This window comes from Borostomias antarcticus (assembly GCF_949987555.1).
Source record: "Borostomias antarcticus genome assembly, chromosome: 10".
NCBI lineage: Eukaryota > Metazoa > Chordata > Actinopteri > Stomiiformes > Stomiidae > Borostomias > Borostomias antarcticus.
In genome coordinates, this window is record NC_140243.1 from 20671587 (window position 1) to 20699315 (window position 27729).

At 47.3% G+C, this 27729-nt stretch overlaps 1 protein-coding gene across 1 annotated transcript; it reads left to right on the forward strand.

Moving 5' to 3' along the window:
- The first annotated feature begins 5578 nt into the window (after nt 1-5578).
- zyx (zyxin) lies at nt 5579-27425 on the forward strand. Its single transcript, XM_084445062.1, is given in 15 exon segments — nt 5579-5661; nt 10976-11223; nt 13521-13714; nt 13716-13793; nt 14084-14179; nt 16380-16484; nt 16486-16530; nt 16532-16651; nt 16654-16860; nt 16862-16960; nt 17671-17812; nt 19993-20162; nt 20780-20958; nt 21317-21437; nt 25128-27425. Coding segments are annotated over 14 exon segments (1896 nt in total). The 5' UTR covers nt 5579-5661; nt 10976-10997; the 3' UTR covers nt 25242-27425.
- The last annotated feature ends 304 nt before the right edge of the window (nt 27426-27729 follow it).

The following is a 27729-nucleotide window of genomic DNA, read 5'->3' on the forward strand; positions in this document are numbered from 1 at the left end:
ACACATAGGCTACTATGACAACATATAATGCACTGTACCAGATTCTAGCTTCAAGCTAATTTGCATCTGCAGTCCCCTTGGCAGGTCAGAGTACATTAAACACAACAAGCGATACAGAATAAAAACAACATGAGAACACAGAAAATACAACACAACACAGATGTATGCTTGTCAGAGAGAGGCCAGTAGCTCTCAATGAGTGCACGACCTGATCAGCTTTTAAGATGCTTTTCAGTGTAGATTTAAAAGTGCTCACAGAGCTACATACTCTCACTTCTTCAGACAGGGCATTCCACTGATTTGTAGCTTTCACAGAGAAGGCTGATTGCCCAAATACAGTTCGACGGAATGGTATACTGCAGTCTTTTGTAGAGACTATTCTAGAAGACCTAATGGAGTTTGCTGAACGGGTCTACACAAGGTCACATAATGGAGGAGGAGCCAAGCCATTTAGGATTTTGAAAACCATACACATTTGAAAATGATCTGAAATGTTCAAAGCTCAAGAGGTTGTGTTTCTCCAGTATCCTACAGTGATGAAAGTACATTGGCTTTTTGTCTAGAGTTTTTAAAGTTTGTTTGTATAAGGACTGCGGAGGTCGCGTTACTGTTTCACCAGCTTGCCCCCAACATGTGATGCAATACGACATGTGGGAGACGATCATAGCATGCATAAATATCTTGGCGGCACCGAGAGAAAGACAGTTTCTAATATGTCTGAAGTTTGCTAGATTGTACTTTATAGTTTTAATAATTTTTTTTACATGTTTTTAAGTTTAAATTGGAATCCAATATCACGCCAAGATATTTAATGTCAGTGACTATGTCAATCCTTTTTCCTTTAATAAGGATATCCACGTTTGGAGGCTTCACAGTGGTCTTAGAGAAGAACATGCCTTTTGTCTTAGCAACATTGAGACTCAGACATGAGTTTTCGAGCCAATCTGTGATCCTAACTAGTGCAGTTGTTAGCTTAGCAGCTGCTAGCTCAGGTGTTTTTGCGTGTGTGTAAATGACAGTGTCGTCCACATACATTTGCAGCTCTACATCCTGACAGTGTTGCGGGAGATCATTAATGTACAAACTAAATAACAAGGGCCCAAGCACGGACCCTTGTGGAACACCCATTGTACATTTCATGATACTAGACAAAGCACCACACACTTTAACACACTGTGTCCTTTTAGATAAATATGAAGACATCCAAGCCAGCGCTCTACTTGAGAAGTTAAACTTAGAAAGTTACGACAGTAAGACGTCATGATTGACTGTATCAAAAGCTTTACTCAGGTCTAGAAATACAGTACCAACTACTCCTCCTTTGTCGAGCCTAGATTTAATTTGCTCAAGGTAACAGTTTCAGTTGAATGATTTGCTCGGAAGCCGAACTGCATACGATGCAGACCAGGACTGCTTGTGTTGAGAAATGTTGTGAGTTGTTCATTGACAACTTTCTCAGCAACCTTTGAGATTACTGGTAATATACTTATTGGTCTATAGTTACTGGCTTCAAGGCGGATTTAAATATAGGCGTAACAATAGCACGTTTCCACTCATCAGGAAAGCAACTGTGTTTGAGTGACAGATTGATTAGATGGGCAATAGGGGGCGTTAAAGACTCTTTGTGGGATCTAACAAACAGTGTCCAACTGGGAAGCATCTCTACTTTTGGAGCTTTTTAGTGAGCTAATGATTGTGTGTACTTGAGACTCATTGGTTTCTACCAGCAAAACCTGGCCTGTGGCATCTATCAGGACAGTATTCAATTTCTTTTTCGTGAATTTCTTCCCCAGCTCATTCACCGATTCAAGAAAGAAAACATTGAAGACATTAGCAACAGCAGGAGGATCTTCAACTTGCTCTCCCTGTACCCTAAGTTTAAGATCTCCTGTAAAGTTTGAGATCCTGCTCGCAAGATTATCTATGTTTTTCCAGATCAGTTTGCTATTGCCTTTTGCCTCGTTCAGTATATTGAGATAAAAGTGAGATTTGGCTAATCTTAGTTCATGAATGACTTTATTCCTTAGACCCTTATAAACCAATAAATCTGTGTCTCTTCTAGTTTGAACAGCCTTCCTCAGTGCAGCATCTCTACATTTCATTAGTTTCCACAGATTATCATTAAACCAGGCCAGATTATCATTAAACCAGGGCAGATTATCATTAAACCAGGCCAGATTATCATTAAACCAGGGCAGATTATCATTAAACCAGGGCAGATTATCATTAAACCAGGGCAGATTATCATTAAACCAGGGCAGATTATTTTTCTTTTTAGCTTTAATCTGAACCTTCACACTAAAACTTTCCCTCACAGAGTTAATTCTTTGAGTAAACGCGTCCGAACCAAAGTCCAGATCATCAGAGGACAATACATCAACACCAGCTCAAGGTGTTAATTTAGCTCTAGTTTGGACTGTCATAAAGCTCTCAATCTAACGAATGCAGCAATACCGAACATCAGCCCTCCCTCACTTGTCTCTTGGAAATATACTGAACCAGAGGTGCAAGTTTTTGTGTGAGCCAAAAAGGTGTGTGTGTGTGTGTGTGTGTGTGTGTGTGTGTGTGTGTGTGTGTGTGTGTGTGTGTGTGTGTGTGTGTGTGTGTGTGTGTGTGTGTGTGTGTGTATGTGTGTGTGTGTGCGTGTGTGTGTGTTTGCAGCTCTCCACAGCTCATGAATCAGTCTGGATCAGGATATTAACTATGCAGCAAGATATGGGCAGGTAATGACTCACACTCCTGGGGTGAGGAAAGAGATGGGGGGGGTAGAGGGAAGAGAGGGAGGGAGGGAGGGAGAGAGAGAGAGAGAGAGAGAGAGAGAGAGAGAGAGAGACTGTTCATGCCGGGGTTTGGCTGCATTCCAGGCTGTCTGGCTCTGATTCTGTTTTTTTTAGCCTAAACTCCAGACTGACGGAAGGACCCCAAAGCTGCCCTCCCACTGCCCGAACCAAACTCCCCTAAGCCAAACGCCAGGGTGTCCGCCAGGGTGTCCACTATCTGGCCATGCTGCAGGGTCAGACAGAGGGACGTATGACATGTTAAGCACCTATTGTATTTGTGTCTTGCTGGTCTTATTGTTCGGTGACTTCAGCGCTCGATTGCTCTCTTCTGTCACTTCTGTCCAGTTCTGGCAAGTAGTGGCACAACGACTACTTATGTTAAATGCAATTACTGTAAGTCATTTTGGATAACAACGTCTGCTAAATGACTGTAATGTAATGTAATATCACCCATTTACTCCGACTATAACCATAACTCGTGTACAAGTTAGACTTTCCGAACACAAAGCCAATGTTCTTAGCGTGGCCATCTAGTGATCGCCATGGGAACCAGGTCCCTCCTTTTCTCCCTGGACAGGCGGTGTTGGACCGGCGTACGGCTACGTGTGGAAACTGCATTCTTCTCCTAATGGAGGGAGGGAGAGCCTGGAAACTTTCCATAGGGGACAATAGGCTATCAAAGACCCCTCCGAACACACCCTCTGGATCAAGAACTACTGCAGCCATCGCTTACACAATCACATGTAATGTAACACTTATCCAGAGAGTCACTTTAAACAACACAGTCACAGAAAACAATGGAGGTTGTTCAGCACTAGAACACTCACTGGTCACTGACAGTTTCAGTAACCTTTGTGGAGAGCGCACTGCTCAGATGTGCGAAATGGTGACACACGCACGCACGCACACACACACACACACACACACACACACACACACACACACACACACACACACACACACACACCATGACTGTGAAATGGGTCTGTTTGACAGCCACATCATAAACATACCTGGAAACAACAGTAAGTGTGATAACACCATAGAGGGAGTGGGTGACTGTGTGTGTGTGTGTGTGTGTGTGTGTGTGTGTGTGTGTGTGTGTGTGTGTGTGTGTGTGTGTGTCAGAGAAAGAGAGAGAGAGGGGGAAGTTGCGTCAGAGCAGTAGCAGATGTACAGGATGGGATCCTCCCTGGTTGTGTGGTTTGAGATTGTTAGACCCGTCACACAGAGCTATGAAACTGATATCCCTTCTCATTTTACTCACTGTAACAAACACATTATTAAGAGATTAACAGTGGTTCATAAATCCTTGCAGTAAGTACCTCGATGTCATTCAGTGCTAGATAAATGATTATGTCCTTTTATCTGAGACAAAATCAATATCAATGCATTTCACAGATGGACTCAAATGTTGTTTACTGAGTGCAGGAAAATGACAAACTAAAAAGAATTAACAGCAGAGAGCAGATTATGTGTTTTAAGTCATACTGTGTTTCTCGATGCTGGAGGCAAAGAGATAAAAGTCAGCTTTGTGTTGTTTGTTTTTTGCTCTGTGCTGTGGCCAGTATTTTTCCCTGTGTCTCCCCATAGTTCTGTCTGTATCTAATCAAGCCTCTACCTACATCCCATCCCCCCCCCCCTCTTTCCCTCTCTCTCTCTCTCTCTCTCTCTCTCTCTCCCTGCTTCCCTTGCTCTGACCTTACAAGGAAAGGCAGGCAGGGTTGATGTCATAGAATGAAGAATGTTGCAAGAATCCAGTGAGAGAGAGAGAGAGGGAGAGAGAGAGAGTGAGTGTGTGCGAGAGAGAGAGAGAGAGAGAGAGAGGGAGTGAGTGTGTGTGCGAGAGAGAGAGAGAGCGAAAGAGAGAGACGGAGAGCAACGGAGAAGGAGGTTGGCTTCTGTTGGACAGTTTACACACACACACACAAACCTGGTAGAGAAAGGCCAAAAGAGAGAGAGAGAGGGGGGGGGCATGGTGTTTACATAGTAATATACATGTCCTGAGCGAAAGTCAAACGAGAAAGAACTTGTTTGGAAGGATGGTGTCATTCCTTTTCCAGAGGGAGACCAGGAGGGGGAGGGTCTAACAGCTGTAGAGGAAGGAGAGGGGGAGAGAGAAGTTGGGCACACACACTTTCTGACTCGGTTTGGATCTACAGTGAGAGAGAGACAGAAGAGAAGTAGGGGAGGGACAAATTATTTTATTTTCTCTTTATCAAATTTCTTTGCTCTCCATCTTGGAGCTTACACAGAGGTAAGAAAGTATTTCACTGATTGTTATGGTGAATGATGCTTAAGTGTCTGTTTTGGTCGCTGGCCACTGGGTTGAAATAGGCGAAAAACTAAACCATGCTAATAGGCCCCAATGTTTGTATATTGTCAACTGACAAGAGTCGACGGTCAGCTATATGATCAGCCTAGGCCTACCTTGCACAGTTGTGTGTATCACTCAACAATACAAGTCTTGAATAATGATTATTACCAAAGATGGTGAGGCTCTGGTGTCTAACTCGTCTCCCGTGGGCGGTGTTCCGGTTTCTGCTCAACTGAACAGTCTTTGAGCAGCACGTAGATCTCGTTTCCAGACTGATAGTTCAGCTCAGCTCAGCTCACCGCCACTCCACCGAGGAATATGCGGAAGACGTTCAAACCGGAAGTCCAGTAAGTAGAGAGAGTTTGCTTGCGAGAGCAAGAAAGAAACAGCTAGCTAACTACATAATAGCATTATGGCAGCATAGTTAGCTACAGGTCGCAGTACGTGGAAGAATACAGACAGATCGGAACGATAGGTCGCAGGGGAAGTGAGTCAACCTGTGCATCAGCACTTGGAAAGCTGATCCAGCCTTGAATGATAGCTACTGTAACGTTACCAGATCAGGTGAGTTGGTGGCTAAAACTAGCTAGCTAACAGCAGCTAGCTGCTCATGTTTTACATCCCTCATTGTAATAACATATTTCGCAGGCTACTAGGCTAACTAGCCCGTTTAGCTAGTCGCAGGGTAGTAGTAGCCACTGCCAGCAAGCAATTCTCACAGCTAACGTTAGCACCAGCGAACTTACTTCGCGTTGACTTGCTATCTTATTAACTATGTTGTGGATATTTCGATACCTGTGCTTGTCAGACATTTACATTGAGCTGTGTCATTTGGTGTTTTAGCCGTGTCGAGCCCAGACTTATGGCTAGCTACCAGAACTAGGCTAATCAGTCCTAAAGGTGGGTGTGGCTCCGTGTTGAATAGGGATGCAAGCAGAGGCCATCAAGACGTTACAGCGCCAGGCCAGCTGTCCCTTCATGCATTAAAATCATGTATTAGATTAAAATAGGTCAGGAGGATAGGGCATTTTATATTAACATTTGCTTGCTGCAAGCTATTTAGACAATGCTAAGCTATTGCATTCTACTTCATGAATGCTACAGTTGTCAACATTGCTCCCCCAGACTGTATTTGTGGAGTGATTTAATGGATTGCCACATTTGTCAAGAGGGTTACTAGTCTACGGACTAGTAACATTTGTAGAGAGATAACTGATGATTTAGCTAAAGTTTTGTATCCCACAGACGCATAAAATGCCATTTAGTGGTGGCTGTGGTGGCATTTGTTTGAGAATGTGTACATGCTGTGATTATAGGCATCAGCCAGACATGCTTCCCATATGACTTCTCACGCTGACTGAATGTGTCTTCAGCCCGATGCATAGTAGTCCATGTTTGAATGTGTCTCACCGCAAGGCTATGGTTTACCCTGGGCTTTGGTTTGGGTGGTGTCTCTGTTTGAGAAGACAGACTGTCCCTTTAGTTGTCTGACGCCAGGCCTGACTGGGGAGGGAGGATCTTTGAATGGAGTCTTTAATCGGTGTCCGTTGTGGCTCTGGGGTGATGGAATGTCAGGCCTAATTGGAAGCTCTTGAAGGCAAGCTGAACTAAGATAGTGGTTGAGATTTTAGCAGTCAGTTAGCATGTCTCTTGGATCTCCTTTTCCACTGTCACATGGGTTTAAAGCGCATTGTGTTGCCTCTGTATGAAATGCGCTATATAAATAAAGTTTGGTTTGGTTTATTCCCTCCACACCCAGTGAGGCAGGCAGAAGAGCCTTAGACTGTTTGAGTGGGAGTCTTGGGGATCCCATTGACCTCCATAAGATGCACTTATGAAGTTGGTCAGCGATGCACTCACCCTGTGGAGCACAGTCACGCTGGGTGGGAGTGCGGCTGGTTGAGAATGACCAGTGACCTGTAAGATCAGACTTGGTTCGTTTGTTTTGTCTGCGTGAGTAACCCCCTATCCAGACAGACATGCGCTTCCCAGAAAGTGGGTGTGTCATTAAACTGGTAACAATGGAGTTGCAATAACAATAGACTAGTCATTAGACAGCCGTGCTACGAACAAACAATCTGCCAATGACGTCAGAACTCAGTTTCTGTTCTGTAAAAAGGCTTTACTTGGCCAACCGGCTGTTTTCTGCAGCGTCAGCTTTGGAATGCTGTGAAAATGTCAGCGAGCACTCACAGACGAAATACCCGATGATAAAGACAACTGTAGCAAGTTCCTTCTTGTAGTTTTACATTCTTCATCTACCCACGCTCCAGAATGAAAACACGCTTCATCACCTTCTGCAAGCAGAAGAAGAGGGCTTTTCCCCCAGTCTTCCTCCATTGTCTAACCCCAAGTCCAAACCATGTGGGATTCATAATGTATTTAACAAGCTATGGCCTGTTATTTACAGTAGATGATTAATGCCGGCACTAGGGCTGGGTGTCGAGTCGAATTTCAAGAATCGATTTGATTCCGATTCACAAGGTTCGGAATCGATTATCACGATTCGATTCGATTCAATATCGATTCGGTTAGTGTTACAAAAACTTTTTTTTTTTTTTTTTTGCTGTAACCTTAATTACATGACTGCCAAGTTATGCAACACATCAATACTAGGGCTGGGTATCGATACTGATTTCCAAAAATGAATGAATTAATCATTGAATGAATTAATGAACTATTCATTCCTTCATTTATTCAATCATTCATTTATTAAATAAAAGATCGATTTTGGGATTCATGAATGATTCAGAATCGATGAATCGATTTTTTAAACCCAGCCCTAGTCGGCACCCTGGTCGGGCCTGTACCCACTGTCTCATCCTCCTGCAGAGCTGAAGCCAACGATCCACAGCGATGACATGCAGACGCTAGTGATGTCATGGGACTGAAGGGACCGGAGGGAGACTGAGGAGAGTTAGAGAGAGAGAGAGAGAGAGAGAGGGGGATGATATTGGATTTTGAGGGATGATATGTCTTTAGTCATCCATTCCGTTCCCCCCATGCTGAAGACGGAGAGGGGGACACGGTGCACGGACCGTGTCACACAAGCAGGAAAACAAACTGAGGAGAACGAATAGAGCCCACACCTCCAGAAGAGAACGGGACAGGGCCACAGCAAAGGAATGAGAAACACGGAGAGAGAGAGAGAGAGGAGTGAGAAAGAGAGAGAGAGGGAGTGAGAAAGAGAGAGGGGAGAGAGAGAGGGGGCAGAGGAAAATGCAGGGCCAGATGATGTCATCGAGCTGAGTGCCAAAGGGGTCTCATCTCTGGGATCATGTTTCCCAGGGTTCAGTAGGGGGATGTTGGGGATCGGGGTCTGTAGCAGAGCGCACCATATAAAAACGTATGATCGTATGGTTACAGTATGTTCTGAATATGATCGTATGGTTATGGTAGTTCTGAATATGGTCTGTGTTTAGGATCTATGTACTACACAGGGTCTGTAATTAGGACCTGAGTGCACCTTATTGTTGTCTGTTTTGCTGCAACACAACAATTTCCCCTTGAGGATTAATATGCTTATTTATCTGTCTGTCTGTCCGTCCGTCCGTCCGTCCGTCCGTCCGTCCGTCCGTCCGTCTGTCCGTCTGTCCGTCTGTCCATCTGTCCGTCTAAACCATTATAGATGGCAATGTGTGACTACATGTCCCATAGAGAATTCATGTAAATAGGCCTACATCAGACCTTGGTAGGAAAGGCCTACAGTCAGTTAGTCAACACATGGTTGTGTGTGTGTGTGTGTGTGCTTGTTTGTTTGTTTGTTTATCATCTCACAGCTGATCTCTGAGCAGTAATTTCACTGCGTGTGTGTGCGTGTGCGTGTGCGCGTTCACGTCTCTATCCTGGAGCCTGACCAGCTTCCATCTTGATTTAATTCGAGCATTTTTCTGCTATTCAAGTCGACTAGGAGAATGAAAAGCAGGACATTTAGCAGTTCTTGGCCTTTTCTGCAGCACAGCGTTTGAAGTGGTTTTTGGAGAGCAGATCTGATCATTTTCCTTGCTTTGCTTGGTTTCCTTTGAGTGTTGCTCCAGGGTGTTGGAATAAGAGTTTAATAAGGCCTACGAGAGACTTCTGAGAAACGGAGAAGTATAGCCTAAGGAAAATGTTTCTTTTCAAAGCAGAAAAGCTCAGCAGTCAGACAAATTATTCCTAGTTTTCTCCTCAGACCAGTGGCTAGGCCTCTCCCCGGCCCATGTGAGCATATCAGGCATACCTTCACCTCTCTCTGTGTCTTCATCTTGTCACAACTTGCTATCATGCCTCTGAGCGAGTACCTGTGAAGGCTACAGAATGTTTTTCTCTCTACCATAGTGGCACCCTCACTTTCCAGTGTTGCACAGAAGCCTTCCATTCAGAGTGTGACCCAACAGGTGGACAAAGTGAGGCCAGTGTCCTTGAAGCCAGTCTGTGCCCCTAAGAGGGTGCCACCACCACACAGAAAACAGGGCTTTGCACCAGGAGGGGGGTGCTGGGATGAGTAACTAACGCACCCTGACTGATGTTGTCTAAACTAGTACAGCGTACTAGTACTAGTACTAGTGTCCAGACGAAGGAAATACACTTCGGGAGAAAGAGAGAGAGTTAGGGAGAAAGAGAGAGTTGGGGAGAAAGAGAGAGAGTTGGGGAGGAAGAGAGAGAGGTTGAGATAGGGGGGCCCGTGTGTGTGTTTGACGAGAGGTCGCTGACGGGGCCGCAGGCCTTGGGGAAAACACTCCGATTTTGTTAGGAATCTGAGATGGAGGCGCTGAGGTAACCTCAAAGTCTTTAACAGCAAACATGTGTGAGGTAAATATTTGAGCTAACTGCAGCACGACCCTGTTCCCTACGTAGGCTACCATGCATGAAAAAGTTCTACCGGCTACGACCGTCTCAGGGGGGGACCGGTCACCCTCTCTCTCCGAACCAGCTTGTTGTTCTGAGCATGCTCAGTATTCAAGTCAAGTCAAGTCAATTTTATTTCTATAGCACATTTACAAACAGCTGTGGCTGAACCAAAGTGCTGTACAGATAAAAGCAAGTATATAAATACAAAAGCATAAGAATATTGCAAATACAGATAAGTACAAAGACACAGACTGCAAAATAAAAAGTGCAGCAAATTACAAAATGAAGTAAAAGGAACTAAAATGGCAACAGTTGAGTTACCAGGGGGACAGGCAGAAACAGACAAAAGCGAAGGAGAAGAGACGGGTTTTGAGGAGGGACTACCAGAGTATTGAGCTCTAGATCAAAAAAATCCTGACGAGAGTTGGTGTGTGTATTTTTTTACCACACTTGGGTCCAGATGCTGGGACTGCGAAGTTGTGTAAGTTTGTGCATGCGTGTGTGAGTGTGTATGCGTGTGTGAGTGTGAACTATGCGTGTGTATGCATGTGTGTGTGTGTGGGAGTATGTATGCGTGTGTATACGTGTGTGAGTGTGAGTGTGTAGTATGCGTGTGTGTGTGTGGGAGTGTACGCGTGTATGTGTGTGTGTGAGTGATAGCGTGCAACTATGTGAATAGTTTGGCTGTAGAAGTGTTGTTGATGCGCAGGCCTGTTACTAAAGACCACAGAGATTGAACCACCATATTAGACGGGGGGGGGGGGGGGGGGGGACACTGTAATTTAGCGTCTGGCACAGAAGCGGTGCTGTTCGGTGTTCAGCCATGTTCTTTTGGCTTCATTGTAGGCGTTGAATATGAGATGTTTTGCTGATGAGTCACTCCGCTCGCCACTAATCCAGACACAAGAGAAATAACCAGGTCAGTCTGTGTCAGCCAAGAACATCCATACTGACCACTGCCTCTTTATTCATCTCCTTTATCAAAGGTAAACTAACGACCCGAGGTGATGTCATTAACATCAGAGTAATACATGTATGCTTCTTCCAGATAAGAGAGAGAGAGAGACAAGATGGCGGACTCCAGCAGCAGTAAGCCTTTCATGGTGACCTCCTCCATCAACCTCAAGGTCACCACCCCCTCCTTCTACAACCAACCAAAGAAGTTCGCCTCCGTGGCGCCGCCACGCCCCAAAAGCCTGACTCCTCCATCAGCTCCGTCCCCGACGCCCGGCGTGGGCACGGCCGTGATTGGCCGGGTCGGCGAGATGCCCCCGCCTCCCCCGTCGCTGTGTGAAGGTATAGCTGCGACCGCCACGGCCTCGTCGTCACGCCAACGCCCTGCATGGCGCCCAGTAGTCTGTGGTCCAGTATAGGGATGCACCGATATGAACATTTTGGCCGATACCGATAACAGATATTTATCTCTTGCATGGGAGTTAAGAAGTACTTTGGAGTTAAGTGCTTCTTAACTCAGTTAAGTGCTTCTTAACTCGTTCGGGAAACTCGGCCATTAACATTGCTATTATGGCCGATAACCGGTATTTACAGATGTCGATATGATGTGTATAAAAACACGTTTCTATGATAATCAAATGTTATACATACTGAAAAACACATGGAAACACTGTCACTGTTCAACATTCTGAAAAGGAGATAAATCATAGATTAACCACATTGTTTCCTCTCAAAAACAACAACACACAACAGCAGCTAGACAGAAATAATTATCTGTTGTTCACATCGGCCCTGTTTTTCACATCGGACCGATACCGATATATAAAAAAATGACTTAACATCGTCCAATACCGATATGATTGCTGATATATCCCTAGTCCAGTAGAACCCCCGCCCCGCCCTCACCTCCACGCCCCCGCGAGCCCCCCAGCAGGGCAGATCTGTGGGCCGAGCCGGGCTTGGCCAGGGAATCGACCAGGCTGAGGGATGTGAGCCATCTGGATGCTCCTCACGGCGCTCAATCGATGTTTTCTCAAGTTTCAGTAAAGCCTTTTATCCCACGACAGCATGTTGTTGTTTTGTTGTCCCGGGCTGGTTTGTGGTCCAATAGAACGAGAGAGTTTGGTTCTGCTTCTGCCTCAGTCCAACACACTTTCATGCACCATGGCGTTTATCTCAGGAATATTCACTCAACACACACAGTCTCTGGAAAACACCAGACTGCGGTTTATACCACTGACCTGAAGTCTCCTTGAACAGCTGGAGGGAGTTAATAATGAGTTAATAATGAGTTAATAATGAGTTAATAATGAGTTAATAATGAGTTAATAATGAGTTAATAGATGAGTTAATAGATGACATGTTTTGAATGTTTTGTTTGTTTGTTTGTTTTTTTAATTCAATCTTTTTATTGGTTTTACACAAAAATGGGTAAAAACAATTTATAGGAGTATTGAAAATATTCAGTGGTTATACATTCAAACCCTGTTCCAACCCAATCCCACCCTTCCCATAAACCCCCCCTCCTCTCCTCCCCCTCCTCCCTAGGAAGAGAACCCCCCCTGTCCTCCCCCTCCTTCCTAGGATGAGACCCCCCCCCTCTCAGTCACACACATGAATACCAGGACAGGGATAGAAAGAAAGAAAATTAATTAATTAAATAATGGGATTATGGCTGGGTATCGAGTCAAATTTCAAGAATCGATTAGATTCCGATTCACAAGGTTCAGAATCGATTATCTCGATTCGATTCAATATCGATTCGGTTAGTGTTACTAAAACCTGTTTTTTTTTAGCTGTAACCTTAATTACATGACTGCCAAGTTATGCAACACATCAATACTAGGGCTGGGTATCGATACTGATTTCCAAAAATGAATGAATCATTGAATGAATCATTGAATGAATTAATGAACTATTCATTCCTTCATTTATTCATTCATTCGTTAAATAAAAGATCAATTTTGGGATTCATGAATCGATTCAGAATCGGTGAATCGATTTTTTAAACCCAGCCCTAAAGGGGATGTATTCAGCTCTTCTATTAGTCAGTTTCTTCATTGATAGTCAGGGAGTCTAAATATTTTTTAAAAGGCTGCCAGGTCTTGTGGAAGGTCTTTAGGGAACCTTCCAGAGAAAACCTCTCTCAAGCCTGAGGCATCGTAGCATCTCATGAATTATGAGTAGTTGGGGAAGAATGTATCCATTTAAAGAGGGAAATCCTCCTAGCAAGTAGATTAGTAAACGCAATAACTTGTTTTGTGGGCGTGGATGAGTTTGTGTGGATGTGTTTGTGTGGATGTGAAACGCAATAACTTGTTTTGTGGGCGTGGATGAGTTTGTGTGGATGTGTTTGTGTGGATGTGTTTGTGTGGATGTGTTTGTGTGGATGTGTGTGTTTGTGTGGATGTGTGTGTTTGTGTGGATGTGTGGAACTCTGAGAAGAGCAGTGAGGGGTTCAGGGTCTAATGTGGTATCCTGGACTTTACTAAGAGTATCAAATATTGCAGTCCTGAACTCTGATAGTCGTGGGTTTGACCAAATCATGTGCCTATAATCTGCAGGCGATAAAGTTTTGAGGTTAAGGAATCATTTGATCGTCAAAACGTTAACCAATCAACCCTCCCCGTTTCCCTCAGACTTCCCGCCCCCTCCTCCTCCACTGGACGATGCCGAGCTGCCAGCCCCGCCCCCTGAATGCCAAACCACACCCCCTGCCTCAGAGGCCCCTCCTCCCGCCTTCCCTGCCCCGCCCCCTCCGGCGGAGGATGACTTGCCCCTCCCAGCCCCCCCTGAGGAGAGTGCCTGTCTCCCCACCTCCCCCTCTCCCCCGCCCCCCCCCGCCTCCCCCCCCTCTCCCCGTCCCTGGTGTCGGCGTTCCCAGCGTTCCCAGTGCCGTTGCGAACCCTCCGGTGAGTCCGGCTCCGCCCCCTAACACCACCATGACCGACCTTTCTCATCTGCTGATAGGCTGAAGTATGTACGAGACACAGACTATGATGTTTTTTTGATCAAATCTCTCCATTTCTCTCTCTCTTCTCCCCACGTCTCTCCTTCTCTCTCTTCTCTCCTTTTCTCTCTCTCCCTTGTCTCTCCTTCTCTCTCTCTCTCCCTGTCTCTCCTCTCTCTCTCCCTGTCTCTCTCTCTCCCCCCGCGTCTCTCCCTCCTTGTCTCTCCCGCTCTCTCTCTCTCTCCCTCCCAGAGGCTGGTGGAGAAGCAGTCTAGTTTTGACCAGCAGCTGGACTCTCTGACTGACCTGCTCTCTGAGATGGAGACCAGGGGGCCCTTCAACCCAAAGGTAGAGAGAGAGGGGGAGGACCGGGGGTGGAGAGGGAGGGAGGGAGAGGGAGGGAGGGTGGGGGGTGGAGAAGGAGTGGGAGGAGGGAGCGGGGGGGGGGGGGGGGGAGAGAGGGAGGGAGGGAGGGAGGGGAGATGTATAATTACAGAAACCAGATGAGCTGGTGAAGGGAGGTGAATGAGTGATGAGGAGGTTCTCAGAAGGTTCGGGGGGGAGCAGACGTTGACTCACTCAACATGGAGAGAGAAGAGGATGAGTCAGAGCCAGCGAGGCTAGCGGAGCCCCCGGACGAGCGCTCTGGACAGAGCGGACCCAGAGACAGAGAGGTAGCGTGAGGGGGTGATTCATACTGGCAACAACGCAGGGAGAACCACAGATTCAGACAGAGCTGTGGAGAGCAAGGGTGACTGGTACACAGGTTTGGGATCAAGCCAGAGAGAGAGAGATAGAGAGAGAGGGGGGGGGAGGGGCAGGGAGAGAGAGAGAGGGGGGGGGAGGGGCAGGGAGAGAGAGAGAGGGGGGGGAGAGAGGGGCAGGGAGAGAGAGAGGGGGGGGAGAGAGGGGGAGGGAGAGAGAGGGAGGGGGTGGGAGAGAGAGAGGGGGAGGGAGAGAGAGGGAGGGGGTGGGAGAGAGAGAGGGGGAGGGAGAGGGGGAGGGAGAGAGAGAGGGGGAGGGAGAGAGGGGGTGGGAGAGAGAGAGGGAGGGGGTGGGGTGGGGGAGAGAGAGAGGGAGGGAGAGAGAGAGGGGGGAGAGAGAGAGAGGGGGAGGGAGGGAGAGAGAGAGAGAGTGGGAGAGAGTGAGAGAGAGTGAGAGAGAGAGTGGGAGAGAGAGAGAGAGGGAGAGAGAGGGGGGGAGAGAGAGAGAGAGGGTGGGAAAGAGAGAGAGAGAGAGAGGGTGAGGGAGGGAGAGAGAGGGGAGGGAGAGAGAGGGAGTGGGAGAGAGAGTGGGAGGGAGAGAGAGAGAGAGGGGGGAGAGAGAGGGGGGAGAGAGTGGAAGAGAGAGGGGGAGGGAGAGAGAGAGAGGGAGGGGGTGGGGGAGGGAGAGAGTGGAGAGAGAGGGAGGGGGTGGGGGAGGGAGAGAGTGGGAGAGAGAGGGAGAGAGGGAGAGAGAGAGAGAGTGGGAGAGAGGGAGGGAGGTGGAGAGTGGGAGAGAGAGAGAGGGAGGGGGTGGGGGAGAGAGAGAGGGTGGGGGAGAGAGGGGGAGGGAGGGAGAGAGAGAGAGGGGGAGGGAGGGGGAGAGGGGGAGGGAGAGAGAGAGGGGGAGGGAGGGAGGGGGTGGGAGAGAGAGGGAGGGGGTGGGGGAGAGAGAGAGGGGGGGAGAGAGGGAGATGGAGGGGGGAGGGAGAGGGAGGGGGGGTGGGAGAGAGTGGGAGGGAGAGAGAGAGAAAGAGTGGGAGGGAGAGAGAGAGAAAGAGTGGGAGGGAGAGAGAGAGAGAGTGGGAGGGAGAGAGAGAGAGAGAGTGGGAGAGGGAGGGAGGGAGAGAGTGGGGGAGAGAGAGAGAGGGAGGGGGTGGGGGAGAGAGAGAGGGTGGGGGAGAGAGGGGAGGGGAAGGGAGAGAGGGAGGGGGTGGGGGAGAGAGAGAGGGGAGGGAGAGAGTAGGAGGGAGAGTGGGAGAGAGAGAGAGAGATTGTTGGCAGCCAGGGCTGTAGGGATACGACCATAAATGGAGCGTGTTTTTGTCCAGTGGGGAGGAACTGGATCGGAGCAGAGAAATGCTGCCACCACATCACTAAATAAATGTGGATTTGCTCTGATAAGCTCAACCACCTTGGGCTAGTCTGGCAGTTCTCAGTCAGTGGAAGCTCCACATGTGGGCTGATGTCTCTGAAGGAAGCAGGAAGAGATGTTCTAGCTGTGGGAGGGGGGGATTTTATTTTATTTATTTATTTTTATTTAAACCTTTATTTTGACTCGAAGATTTCTGAGGTTTCCCTCATTTACAGAAATGACAAATGAACAAACGGGATGTACAGAGATACAAAGATAAAAAACAGAGATACAAAAAATTAATTTGCTAAAACAGTTACAATTTGAAACTCAATTGTCAGATGAAACACGTTTAAATTCAGTTAAGGATGGTGGATGGAATGCTCCTGGATTAGGTCGCTGATATGACGAGAGCCCGTTCGTTACCTGCCGTCTGACACACTGAATCGGTGTTTATGGAAAAGTCGTTGTTGTTTGTTTGTTGTTTCCACAGTTACCGAGCCAGTACTCAGCACCAGCACCCAAGCCCTCGGCTCCGCCCCCCACTGCCCCGAAGCCCGCCCTCTCCTTCCTCCCGCCCCCGGAGATGGGCGACAAGCCCCCCCCCGGCGCCGTGGGCAGAGGAGCTCAAAGCCAGAACCAACCGGAGCGCCAATCACGGCTCTGCGCCCGCCCCCCGCCGCGCAGCCATTGGCTAAAGGCCCATCCCTCGCCCCCAAGATCGGCTCATTCCCTGTCGGTCAGGTCGGAGGCGGGTTCGGGGCAGAGCCGCGCCCCCCGTCGCGCAGAAGCTGAGCCAGAACCAGAACCACGCCCCCGCTCCGTTCGGCGCCGCCCCCAGACCCTCCCCCGCCGCCGGCTCCTTCCCTCCCCCGCCTCCCGCCCCGCCCGCCGTCCCCCCGTCCAACACGGCGCCTCCCCCCGCCTTCAGCCACCTGAAGGGCGCTCCCATTGGCCGACAGGAGAACGTGAACCCCGCCCCTCCCGCTCCGGCCGCCCCCCCCGCAGCCCAAGGCGATGACATCACCGGCCTCCTCTTTCAGCCAGCCAAAGAAATCCGCCCCCTCATCAACGGTAAACTCATATTTCAGCTTCTCCTTCTTCTCCTCCTTCTCCTTCTTCTCCTTCTTCTCCTCCTTCTCCTTCTTCTCCTCCTTCTCCTCCTTCTCCTCCTCCTTCTCCTCCTTCTCCTCCTCCTCCTCCGAGGCCCAGGGTGCATGGTGACTCAGATAACAGCCAGGCGTACACCTGCATTTCTCCACAGAAACCCAGTTTTTATTTGAATATTATTTTATAATCAGTAGAGTCAAACGTTAGAGAGAAGCCTCGCTCGGCGGTGCAGGAGAGCTGTGCTTGAATATCAAACACCAATATCAAGGCGATTACCCAGAAGCCTTTCATGCATCCAGAGAGTGTGCTTGTGTAGGTGTTAACTGTGTGTGTGTTTGTGTGTGAGTGTGTGTGTTTGTGCGTGCGCGCGTGTGTTTGTGCGTGTGTGTGTTTGTGCGTGCGTGCGTGCATGCGTCTGCTTGTTTATGTGTGTGTATGTGCGTGCGTGCGTGTGTGTGTGTGTGCGTGCGTGCGTGCATGCGTGTCTGCTTGTTTATGTGTGTGTATGTGCGTGCGTGCGTGTGTGTGTGTGTGTGTGCGCGCGTGCCTGTGTGCCTGCGTGTGTGTTTGTGCGTGTGTGTGTGTGTGTGTGTGTGTTTGTGCGTGTGTGTGTGTGTGTGTGCGTGCGTGCGTGTGTGCATGTGTGTGCGTGTGTGTGTGTGTGGTACCCTCAGCCCTCTCCCCCTGGCCCTGTGTCCATCCCTGGAGGAGGGGTTCCTCTCTCCTTGAGGGAGGTGGAGGAACTGGAGAGACTGACCAACGACTTCATCAAAGACATGGACACTCACGCACCAGTCATCGTCTCACCACCAACAGGTACACACACACACGCACGCGCGCGCGTACACACACACACACGCAAGACGGCACATGCCTGTCATCACCTACCAGCCACCGCTGCTTCCTCCATCTTTGATAGCTAGATCTCCTCAGAGGAGATACTCAAATATACTCAAATATACTCTAATATACTCAGATATACTCAGATATACTCAAATATACTCAGATATACTCAGATAGACTCAAATACAGTAGGACCCCACTTATCCGAACCCAACGGGACCGAAGGTCGTTCGTATCTCTGAAATGTCCGGATGACTGAAACTTATGTTAAAATGCACCAAATTCAATAAGTGGTATACTTGTTTCATATAGACTCATAATAGACGGATAAATACCCTTAATTACTTGTGAAAATGCATCAAAATTGCAATCAAATAGCCAACTAAACTCATATAGCCTAGCCTATAATAGGTCTATTGTAGCCTATAATAAAATTAAAAAAATTCCACTTGAATGCGGGCTTTGATCAAATACAGTACTTTATTCTCAAATGAGGCCCACGCTGTATCGATAGGCTACTGTATTCGCAGAACAAAATGGTATAGCCTAAAAACAAAGCAAATGATAATGATACCCCTCATCAACGGTAAACTCATATTTCAGCTTCTCCTCCTTCTCCTCCTTCTCCTCCTTCTCCTCCTTCTCCTCCTCCTCCTCCTCCTCCGAGGCCCAGGGTGCATGGTGACTCAGATAACAGCCAGGCGAACACCTGCATTTCTCCACAGAAACCCAGTTTTTATTTGAATATTATTTTATAATCAGTAGAGTCAAACGTTAGAGAGAAGCCTCGCTCGGCGGTGCAGGAGAGCTGTGCTTGAATATCAAACACCAATATCAAGGCGATTACCCAGAAGCCTTTCATGCATCCAGAGAGTGTGCTTGTGTAGGTGTTAACTGTGTGTGTGTTTGTGTGTGAGTGTGTGTGTATACTTATTCCATATAGACTCATAATAGACCGATAAATACCCTTAATTACTTGTGAAAATGCATCAAAATTGCAATCAAATAGCCAACTAAACTCATATAGCCTAGCCTATAATAGGTCTATTGTAGCCTATAATAAAATTTAAAAAAATCCACTTGAATGCGGGCTTTGATCAAATACAGTACTTTATTCTCAAATGAGGCCCACGCTGTATCGATAGGCTACTGTATTCGCAGAACAAAATGGTATAGCCTAAAAACAAAGCAAATGATAATCAAGAAAGAAAGAAATGAAATGACAGACAAGTTGTCGTGTCTTAGGCTATTGTAGCCTAAAAGAAAGTCTCTAAAACAACCGATGTAGGCTAACGTGGCCTAGGCTGTAGGCTATTATTTAACAAATACAGTAGGCCTAGTAGGCTAATCTACATGCTCACAACACGTCTGTGTTCCTGAAGTCCATTAACTGGGAACGAAAAATGACTCGATGCTCCTCTGCTTCAGGTTGCTGACGCGCTTTCTGGCTACCAAGGAATGCAGCTCTCGCGCAGCAGACTCGTTTGCGTTTTGCGATCGACATTAAAGTAACAAAGAAATGAAACGTGACAGTAGGCTACAGCCTACAGGCAACATGTAGGTCTACATACAGTTCTGTTTTTATTCACAGTAGGATACAGTACATGTTTATTATGTCAGATTTAAATGCAAGTAGGCCTACAGTAGCCTACTGTAATGAAAATCCCACCAGTAACCAGACCACAATAAAACCACCAAAAAAAAGAAACTTATTTTAAGCCTGTCCGGTAGACCGGGAGGTTCGGATCTCTGAAGTTCGGATGAGTGGGGTCCTACTGTATACTCAAATATACTCAGGTATACTCAAATATACTCAAATATACTCAGATATACTCAGATATACTCAAATATACTCAAATATACTCAGACATACTCAAATATACTCAAATATATGTACTTACCCCCCCCCACTCTCCCCCCTCTCTCTCTCCCCCCTCTCTCTCTTTCTCTCCCTCCTCTCTCTCTCCCCCTTCCTCTCTCTCTCTGCTCTCTCTCTCTCCCCTCCTCTCTCTCTCTCTCCCCTTTTTCTCTCTCCCCCTTCCTCTCTCTCCCCCTTCCTCTCTCTCTACCCCCTCTCTCCCCTCTCTCTCTCTCCGCTCCTCTCTCTCTCACTCCCCCCTCTCCCCCCCCCCCCTCTCCCTCCTCTCTCTCAGAGGTGTGTGGGAAGTGTGGGGAGGCCCTGTCTCGTACCCAGCCTGCGGTCAGAGCCATGGACAAGCTCTTCCACTCCAACTGCTTCTGCTGCATGAGCTGCCAGCGCCCCCTGCAGGGCATGCAGTTCTACGACAGGGACGGAGCGCCGCAGTGCGAGGACTGCTATGTGGTGAGGACACACACACACACACACAGCATGCTGCTATTGTGGTAAAAGATGCCCAGTCAATCTGTTGAAGGCAGTCGGCAAGTCGTTCTGCCGGCCAGGCAGTCGGCCAGTCCTGAGCCATGTGGTCTCACCGCGTGGTCTCCCCGAGTGGTCTCCCCGTGTGGTCTCAGCGCGTGGTCTCCCCGAGTGGTCTCCCCGAATGGTCTCCCCGCATGGTCTCCCCGTGTGGTCTCCCCGTGTGGTCTCCCCGTGTGGTCTCCCCGTGTGGTCTCAGCGCGTGGTCTCCCCGAGTGGTCTCCCCGAATGGTCTCCCCGCATGGTCTCCCCGTGTGGTCTCCCCGTGTGGTCTCCCCGAGTGGTCTCCCCGAGTGGTCTCCCCGTGTGGTCTCAGCGTGTGGTCTCCCCGCGTGGTCTCCCCGTGTGGTCTCCCCGTGTGGTCTCACCGCGTGGTCTCCCCGTGTGGTCTCCCCGTGTGGTCTCACCGCGTGGTCTCCCCGAGTGGTCTCCCCGTGTGGTCTCAGCGTGTGGTCTCAGCGTGTGGCTTTCCCGTGTGGTCTCCCCACGTGGTCTCCCCGTGTGGTCTCACCGCGTGGTCTCCCCGTGTGGTCTCTCCTCAGAGCTCCCTGGCGGTGTGTTCTCGGTGTGGGGAGCGGATCACTGACCGCGTGCTCAAGGCGGTGGGTCAGTGTTTCCACGCCCACTGCTTCCGCTGCTGCACCTGTGCCTGCAGCCTGGAGGGGGCGCCCTTCATCACCGACGACAACAACAACCCCTACTGCGTCCAGGACTACCACAGGTGTGTGTGTGTAAATGTTTCTGTGTGTGAGAGAGAGTCTGTGAGTTTGTGTGTACGTGTTTGTGAGATTTCATGTTTTAACACTTCCTCTCCCTGTGTGTGTGTGTGTGTGTGTGTGTGTGTGTGTGTGTGTGTGTGTGTGTGTCTGTGGATGTGTGTATGCGTGCGTACGTGTGTGTGCGTGCGTGTGTGCGCGTGTGTCTGTGTATGTGTGGATGTGTGTCTGTGGATGTGTCTGTGTGTTCGTGTGTGTGTGCGTGCATGCGTGCATGTGTCTGTGTGTGTGTGTGTGTGTGCGCGTACATGCGTGTGTGTGTGTGTGTGTGTGTGTGTGTGTGTGTGTGTGTGTGTGTGTCAGGCGTTTCTCCCCTCTGTGTGTGAGCTGTAATGAGCCCATCGTTCCGGCCCCCGGCAGCGAGGAGACGGTCAGAGTCGTGGCCCTCGACAAGAACTTCCACCTCAAGTGTTACCGTTGTGAGGTGAGGCCTCCTCTGGAGGATGCACTTCCTCCAAACAGGACACCCGGAAGAAGTGTCCCATAAGTTTGACTGACAGGAACAAGAGATACATCTACACTAAGGTTGCAAATTTCAAGGAATTTCATTAATCGATAACTGTTAACCTTGACAAACGATAGTCGATTAATTGATAAGAACGTCCCACGCTGGACTGCGCTTTGCTTGCTTCATTTTTGTGTCGCTGTGTTGTTGAAATTTCCCGGCATCTCAAAATTAACCTTCACTACATAGCGTGGCGCCCTCATGTGCAGTCAGACCTTAAATCATGATTTAATTTCACGCAACTCCCGTTGATAACGTTCGTTCCCCCCCAAAAAAGTTCTGTTCCATTAACAAGCAATTATTCGAATAACCAAATCTTACTCAAGTAAATTCTTATCGGCAATTAATCGGTAGTCGATGAACTATTATCATCCCTAATCTACACTGAATGCGACAAATCGACCGTGCTTCACGGCTCATCCCTTTATATGCACCCCCCCCCAAGGATCAGTGGACACAATTAAACATGTCCGCCAATCAGCGCAACGCCTCGTCAACATGCAGTGAGATCTAATTGCTCAACACATCATCCCATTGTCCCACGAAATGCCATAAACCTCTGTGTGTGTGTATTATAGCCAAGGAGCGCCCATTTCTTCCTTTAGCAGACACTGAAACATATCCATGCTTTTATCACAAGCAGACTTGATTTCTGCAATGCTCTCTACCCAAGAAAGCAGATGGACAGTGGTAAACATCCAGGATGCAGAAGTATTGACCAAGACCAGACTGAGAGACTCAGCCCCACTCTGGCTGCCGGGGAGTTTGTGTCGATTTTAAGATTCTTTTATTCGTTTTTAAAGCTACATGAGAGAACTCCACACTTTGGCGGCCCCTCTGGTCCTGATCAAATCGGCACTGCGTTTTAAGAACCACACTTCCCACAATCCCCCACTCACTCGCTGTAATGATGGGGGGAAGAAATATGATAACAAACATGTGTGGAGCAGACTGGATTGGAAGATTGTAGCTACTTCAATGGACTTTCTAGAAGGATGGTCTTCTTTCTTTCATGTGCATGTAGATAAATTAGTAGATAAAGTGTTCTTTGTCTTCCTGATATTGTGACACGCAAAACGCATCACTTCCATTTTTAACTCAAGATTTCCCGGCAGTGTACTAGCCAGGACACCAAAATACTAAAATAATAAATTCACAGGGTCTCATGTCACGAAAATGATTTTGGAGGTCTTGCTAAGGCCAATTCACAAACTAATAGCAAGTAAAGGTGAATATTGAACGATTAAAAAGTTATCTCATTGAGCTTTAAATCCTGTTGAGGTCTGTGAGTCCTGCAGTCCTCTGGCGCTGACCTTCTAAATGTTCCATCGATCGCCCCAGACTGACAAATATAGAGAGGCAGCTTTTATGCCTCTGAGATTTTTTTAAAAAGCTCTTAAAATACCCTTTTAGTCTCACTTTCAGAGGCTCTTAGTGAGTTGGCCTCTTTTACACTCAGTTTCGTTTTGGCTCGAGGATTTTCATATAAATAAATGAGTTTGTCCGCTGTGGCTGGCTGAGGTAACTGTGATGATTCGGCCTGTTCCCCAGCTCATGGAAGCCTTTCCGTCTGCAGCGTTTTTTTGTGAATGGGCCGTCTGTGGCGACATTCCCGCTCAGTATTCATTAGCAGCGCAATCGGTCGACGTGATTGGTGGCTGGTGTTTGGTTTCAAAATGAAAAAACCTCACTGCCTTAAAATAGGACATGGCTTACTGTAGGCGTAGCCACGCCCCATCCTCAACCCAAGACTATGCTTCTGTAATTATGCCTCATCAAACATAATGTCACAACTGATTTCAGGAGGATGCAACACATGTAATATTAAAAGCTCTCCTGAGCCTTGAGGACTGAACAGCTAAGTTACATCAGACAGAGACATGGGAACATATTGCAGCTAGGCCATTTATACAGGCGTTGCACGAACACACATAAAACAACATCAAACCTTTTGCATATGTTGATATATTGCAACAGTGACCTCTGACCTTTTGTGTTGTTTTACGAGGGCTTGGGATTCTTAACTATGTATTTACAACGAAAAAGATTGGTGCCAATCTGCACTGGGATACGCCTACTCGGACAATGATATTCCAACAAGACCCCCCATAATGCCACACCCAATTCAGGGGGTCACCCAGAGACTTTCAGGACATTCTGAGGTGGCATTTCAAAATAAAGGCCTTCTAAAATGTCCTATACGACCTACTACTTTCCTCCAATTTCAGATTAAGATAAAAAGGAGACCCACCATAATGCCACACCACTTCCACTTCAGAGTGCTAGCAGACCACCTCAGGTTGGCACCCAGAGATTTTGAGGACATTCTGATGTGGCATTTCAAAATAAAGGCCTTCTAAAATGTCTGCTGGCGAGTCATAATAAAGTTTGCGCTCACAAAATGATAATCACAATTCTCTCCTTTAGACCTATTTCCCTGTCCCATCATAAAAAGTTTAATTCTCCTTCGTTTTGGGGTTCTGAGTCAGAACAGACTATTAGATAATATTAGATATTTGATATCCGTGAAAGCCCCTGATTTTTTGCATTTCATGGTAGGCCATTGCTGTGAGTCATTCCTAGTAGGCTATACTGATATTTCCCGACACAGCAAACACTGGAAATAGCCTCTCTAATGCATAGACATAGAGATCTGTTGTTTTTACATTACGTATTTTACAGGAAAAATGGAATTAGGAAATCATTTGACCGGGAAAAAAGGAATTAGGAAATCATTTCATGGTCCGGCCTCCGTTACACACATGTGCAGGCTATTTCGTTCTAATACAAAGTTTCAGTTAAAGCAATACATAGTGTTTTCTCCGGTTTTCTCAGAACTGCGCCCCCACAGGCTCTGCGAGTAAGTGCACTGTCGTACTGTCGTAAAGTTATCAGATTGTCTACTTTCTTTTTCTGGCTTCCTCCGTGATGTTTCGCTTCGGTTTTCTCACCTCCGCCATGATATCATTGAGCTAAAAAACGCATGATATCCATAGACGGTGGAATAGTTAGCTACTACTGTGTTGTTTAAGCACAACATTGCACATGCGCACTTCGACTGAATGCTGTGTCCCGGGGGCGCGAGTTTTAAAAGGTAATAAATGTCAATGTATTATTTTTCTGAGTAGACTGTTTGGACGATTCAGCTTACTTTTAGTAAATCTTAATTGGAGAATTAGCACCAGACATGTTTGTAAAGGTCCAAATATCGTGATGTATTGCTTTAATAACTGGCCTTTTCGATTTGTAAATTGTTAGCTTCATTCATTTAAAACAAATAACAAAAAAGTCTAATTTCAGTTTTCTGTAAAATCGTTCATGTGAAAGCGTGGCGCGGGAACGGACGGTTGGGGGAGTGACCGGGGCACGGTCCTGCCCTGGCGCCGCTCTGACCCTCAACCGTTGGGGCTGGCGTAACTCGCAATGCATACTGGGAACTGGAATCTTGGCTGACGGTATCTAAGTAGCTGAGCTAATGGCCGCCACTCGAGGTCAATACAACGCTCCGCGCGGTGGTCTGCAACTAAAACCCCCACCGCGTTTCACCATGCACACAGGCTGGTGCTGCTGTGGTAGTGATGCCTTCTGAACACCTTCTCTTTGTTCCAGGACTGTGCCCGCCCACTCTCCATAGAGGCGGACGCCGACGGCTGCTACCCATTGGACGGCAAGATACTGTGCATGAAGTGTCACACTCAGAGAGCCAAGCAGGCCATGCAGTGATTGGTGGACGCATCGGTCACTCTGTCAAACTATGAACCAAATCCAAAGCACGGGATTCATTCATCTGCCTTTGCAACAGGGCTGTACATGTGCGCGTGCGAATGAGCGTGCGAATGAGCGTGCGTGAGAAAAGAGCGTACGTGTTTGTGTGAGGAAGAATGATTGCATGTAGTTGCCTGGTAATATGTCCTTTCTCCCTTTTCCCCCGGTCAGTGCAGAGGTAATGTACTGTACTGACGTTCACTCCTCTCCTCCTCCTCTGCTAGCCTTTTCTCTGAGCCACAGAGTTCATGGCCTCTATGTTTACCCTGAATCTCCCAGCATGACTTGCACAAGCACAGCTTTGTCATCGGCACAGTCCCATCTGCGTAAAGTGTCTTCCCTCCTCGTCTCCTCTGGTGTGGTCACTGAGAGGACAGTCACTGATGTTCCCACTGTTGACCTTTGGCCTCAAAGGTCAAAGGTCTTAATCAGAGGCCAGGAGGAAAGAGGTGAGGGGTGGAAGCTAGTATAGATAGTGAGTAGTAGCCTCTCAACACTGATCAGTGGTCAGTTTTCCATTGAGTCTGACAGTGATGGTCAGGATATAGGAGAGGGTTAGTTGATCTTAGATCAGTGCCTAATAGCTTCCTTCGCCAGCAGTATGAGACCCAGAGTACCATGAGTTAATATAGACGTTTAAGGTGGACTGACTCCAACGTCTCCTTCCCCCTGCATTTCCCATAGATCTGAGCTGGTGGGCTAGTGCTACCTTAAGCTCTTTGGGGGTTGTAGTGCCTGCAAACAAACAAGTTGCTTAACTGCCTTTAGTGTACTCTCTTCAGAACTCTACATCCCATCAGGCACTGCAGTATCAGGGCAGTGCAGTGTGGGAAATGTAGTTCCTCTAGGGCTAAAACCTGAGTGCAAACAAAGAAGAATGGTGAATGTGGCTCTTGTCTGTCTGTCTTATGTGCAGTAGGATGTCGCTGTCGCTTTCTAGACGTGCAACATGAACCGGGCGCTAGCGCTTTGCTCTCCATTCCAACCTGCACAACAAGAGGGCAAAACCACAAAGAAAAACGATCAATTGTTTGTTGTGAAAAGTGTAACGCCGCATTTAAACCCATCATGTCATTTAGACGCATGCTTTCAATCACAAAGAGATTAGAGGTTTCCCAAGCACAGATTCCATTCCAGTGATCTTGCATTTTTAAATGAGTAGCGTAGTTGAACAGAGCCTACAGTGTGATCATGGCACAATCCCTTTTACCTTTTTGAGACATGGAAATTATCTCTTACCTTTTAACAATGTGTTTCCTTTAGTCTGTTATTAAGTGGCTTTAATGGCTGAATTTCTGATTGTTCGGTGGTAATTCAATGAGGACCATATAGCGAGTTACGCTGCTTTGACTGTCTAGTATTCACCCTGCTGGGAAACGCTTCATATTTGGGGCATTTGCAGCTCTTTGAACAAAGTAGGATCTGATGTGAACGAGGGTTTGAAGTATTATAGCTAAACAGCCGACTAGAGCGAGCAGCCGGTCCTGAGAACAGCCCAGCAGAACCGTCTGAATCGGCAGCTTTCAGCGCTCACGCAGGCAGAGGTCATGACCTTGACCGCTGGCGTGTGAAGCTAGCACTTAGCTAGGCGTCGCTAACAGGCTTTCGCGTCTGGGCAGTGGTCACTAAACGGTTAAATTCACTGCCCTTGTTGTGGCATTCACTCACAGTTTGTATCACATGTATTTTGTGTGTGTTGTATCCAGTATAGCAGTCTTGTTTCTTTTCTCATATTATTCCAGTGAAACCACTAAGTTTCCATAATCCATCTAGTGTAATTTTGTGTCTTGGCATCTGTTATATTTTGAATGACTCTACGTGTAATCTTAATGTACTGTATTTCATTGATAATGGCTTTACTTTGAATCTGGGGGAGGTGCATTTTCCATCCTAGTTTTCCACTTCTCTGTTGAGACAGGTGTTCACCCACACACACACACACACACACACACACACGCACACACATTCACTCTGCTAGTTTGACCTCCATCTGGCGCTGTTTAGAGACACAAGAACCAACACAACATCCAAAACAAAGGTGGCCAAATGTGACTCAGTATGCATGTAATCTTTCTTGTTGTTGTTATTATTGAGGATGTTCTTCATCTTTATAATTATCTCACATTTTTGCTCTTTTTTTTTGCACAAACTTCCACCTTTGTGACCATGCCTTCATCATTCTATAGTGTAACCATCTGTGATGATGCCTTCATCACTTTGCTCCTACAATTATTTAATTAATTGGCCTATGATTATTGCCTTGTACTTCATATTGTCCTTAAATCCCTTATATTAGTGTGAATGTGTACAGTATTATGTTTACGGTTACAAACATGCCAACATTAGTAAAAAATTTTTCTCTTTCATTTTACTGTACTCAAAAATAAAAACAAATTGCTAATTGCCAAAAGCTTTGCTGTCTTTTTTTTGCTGTGGAAGTTAATAG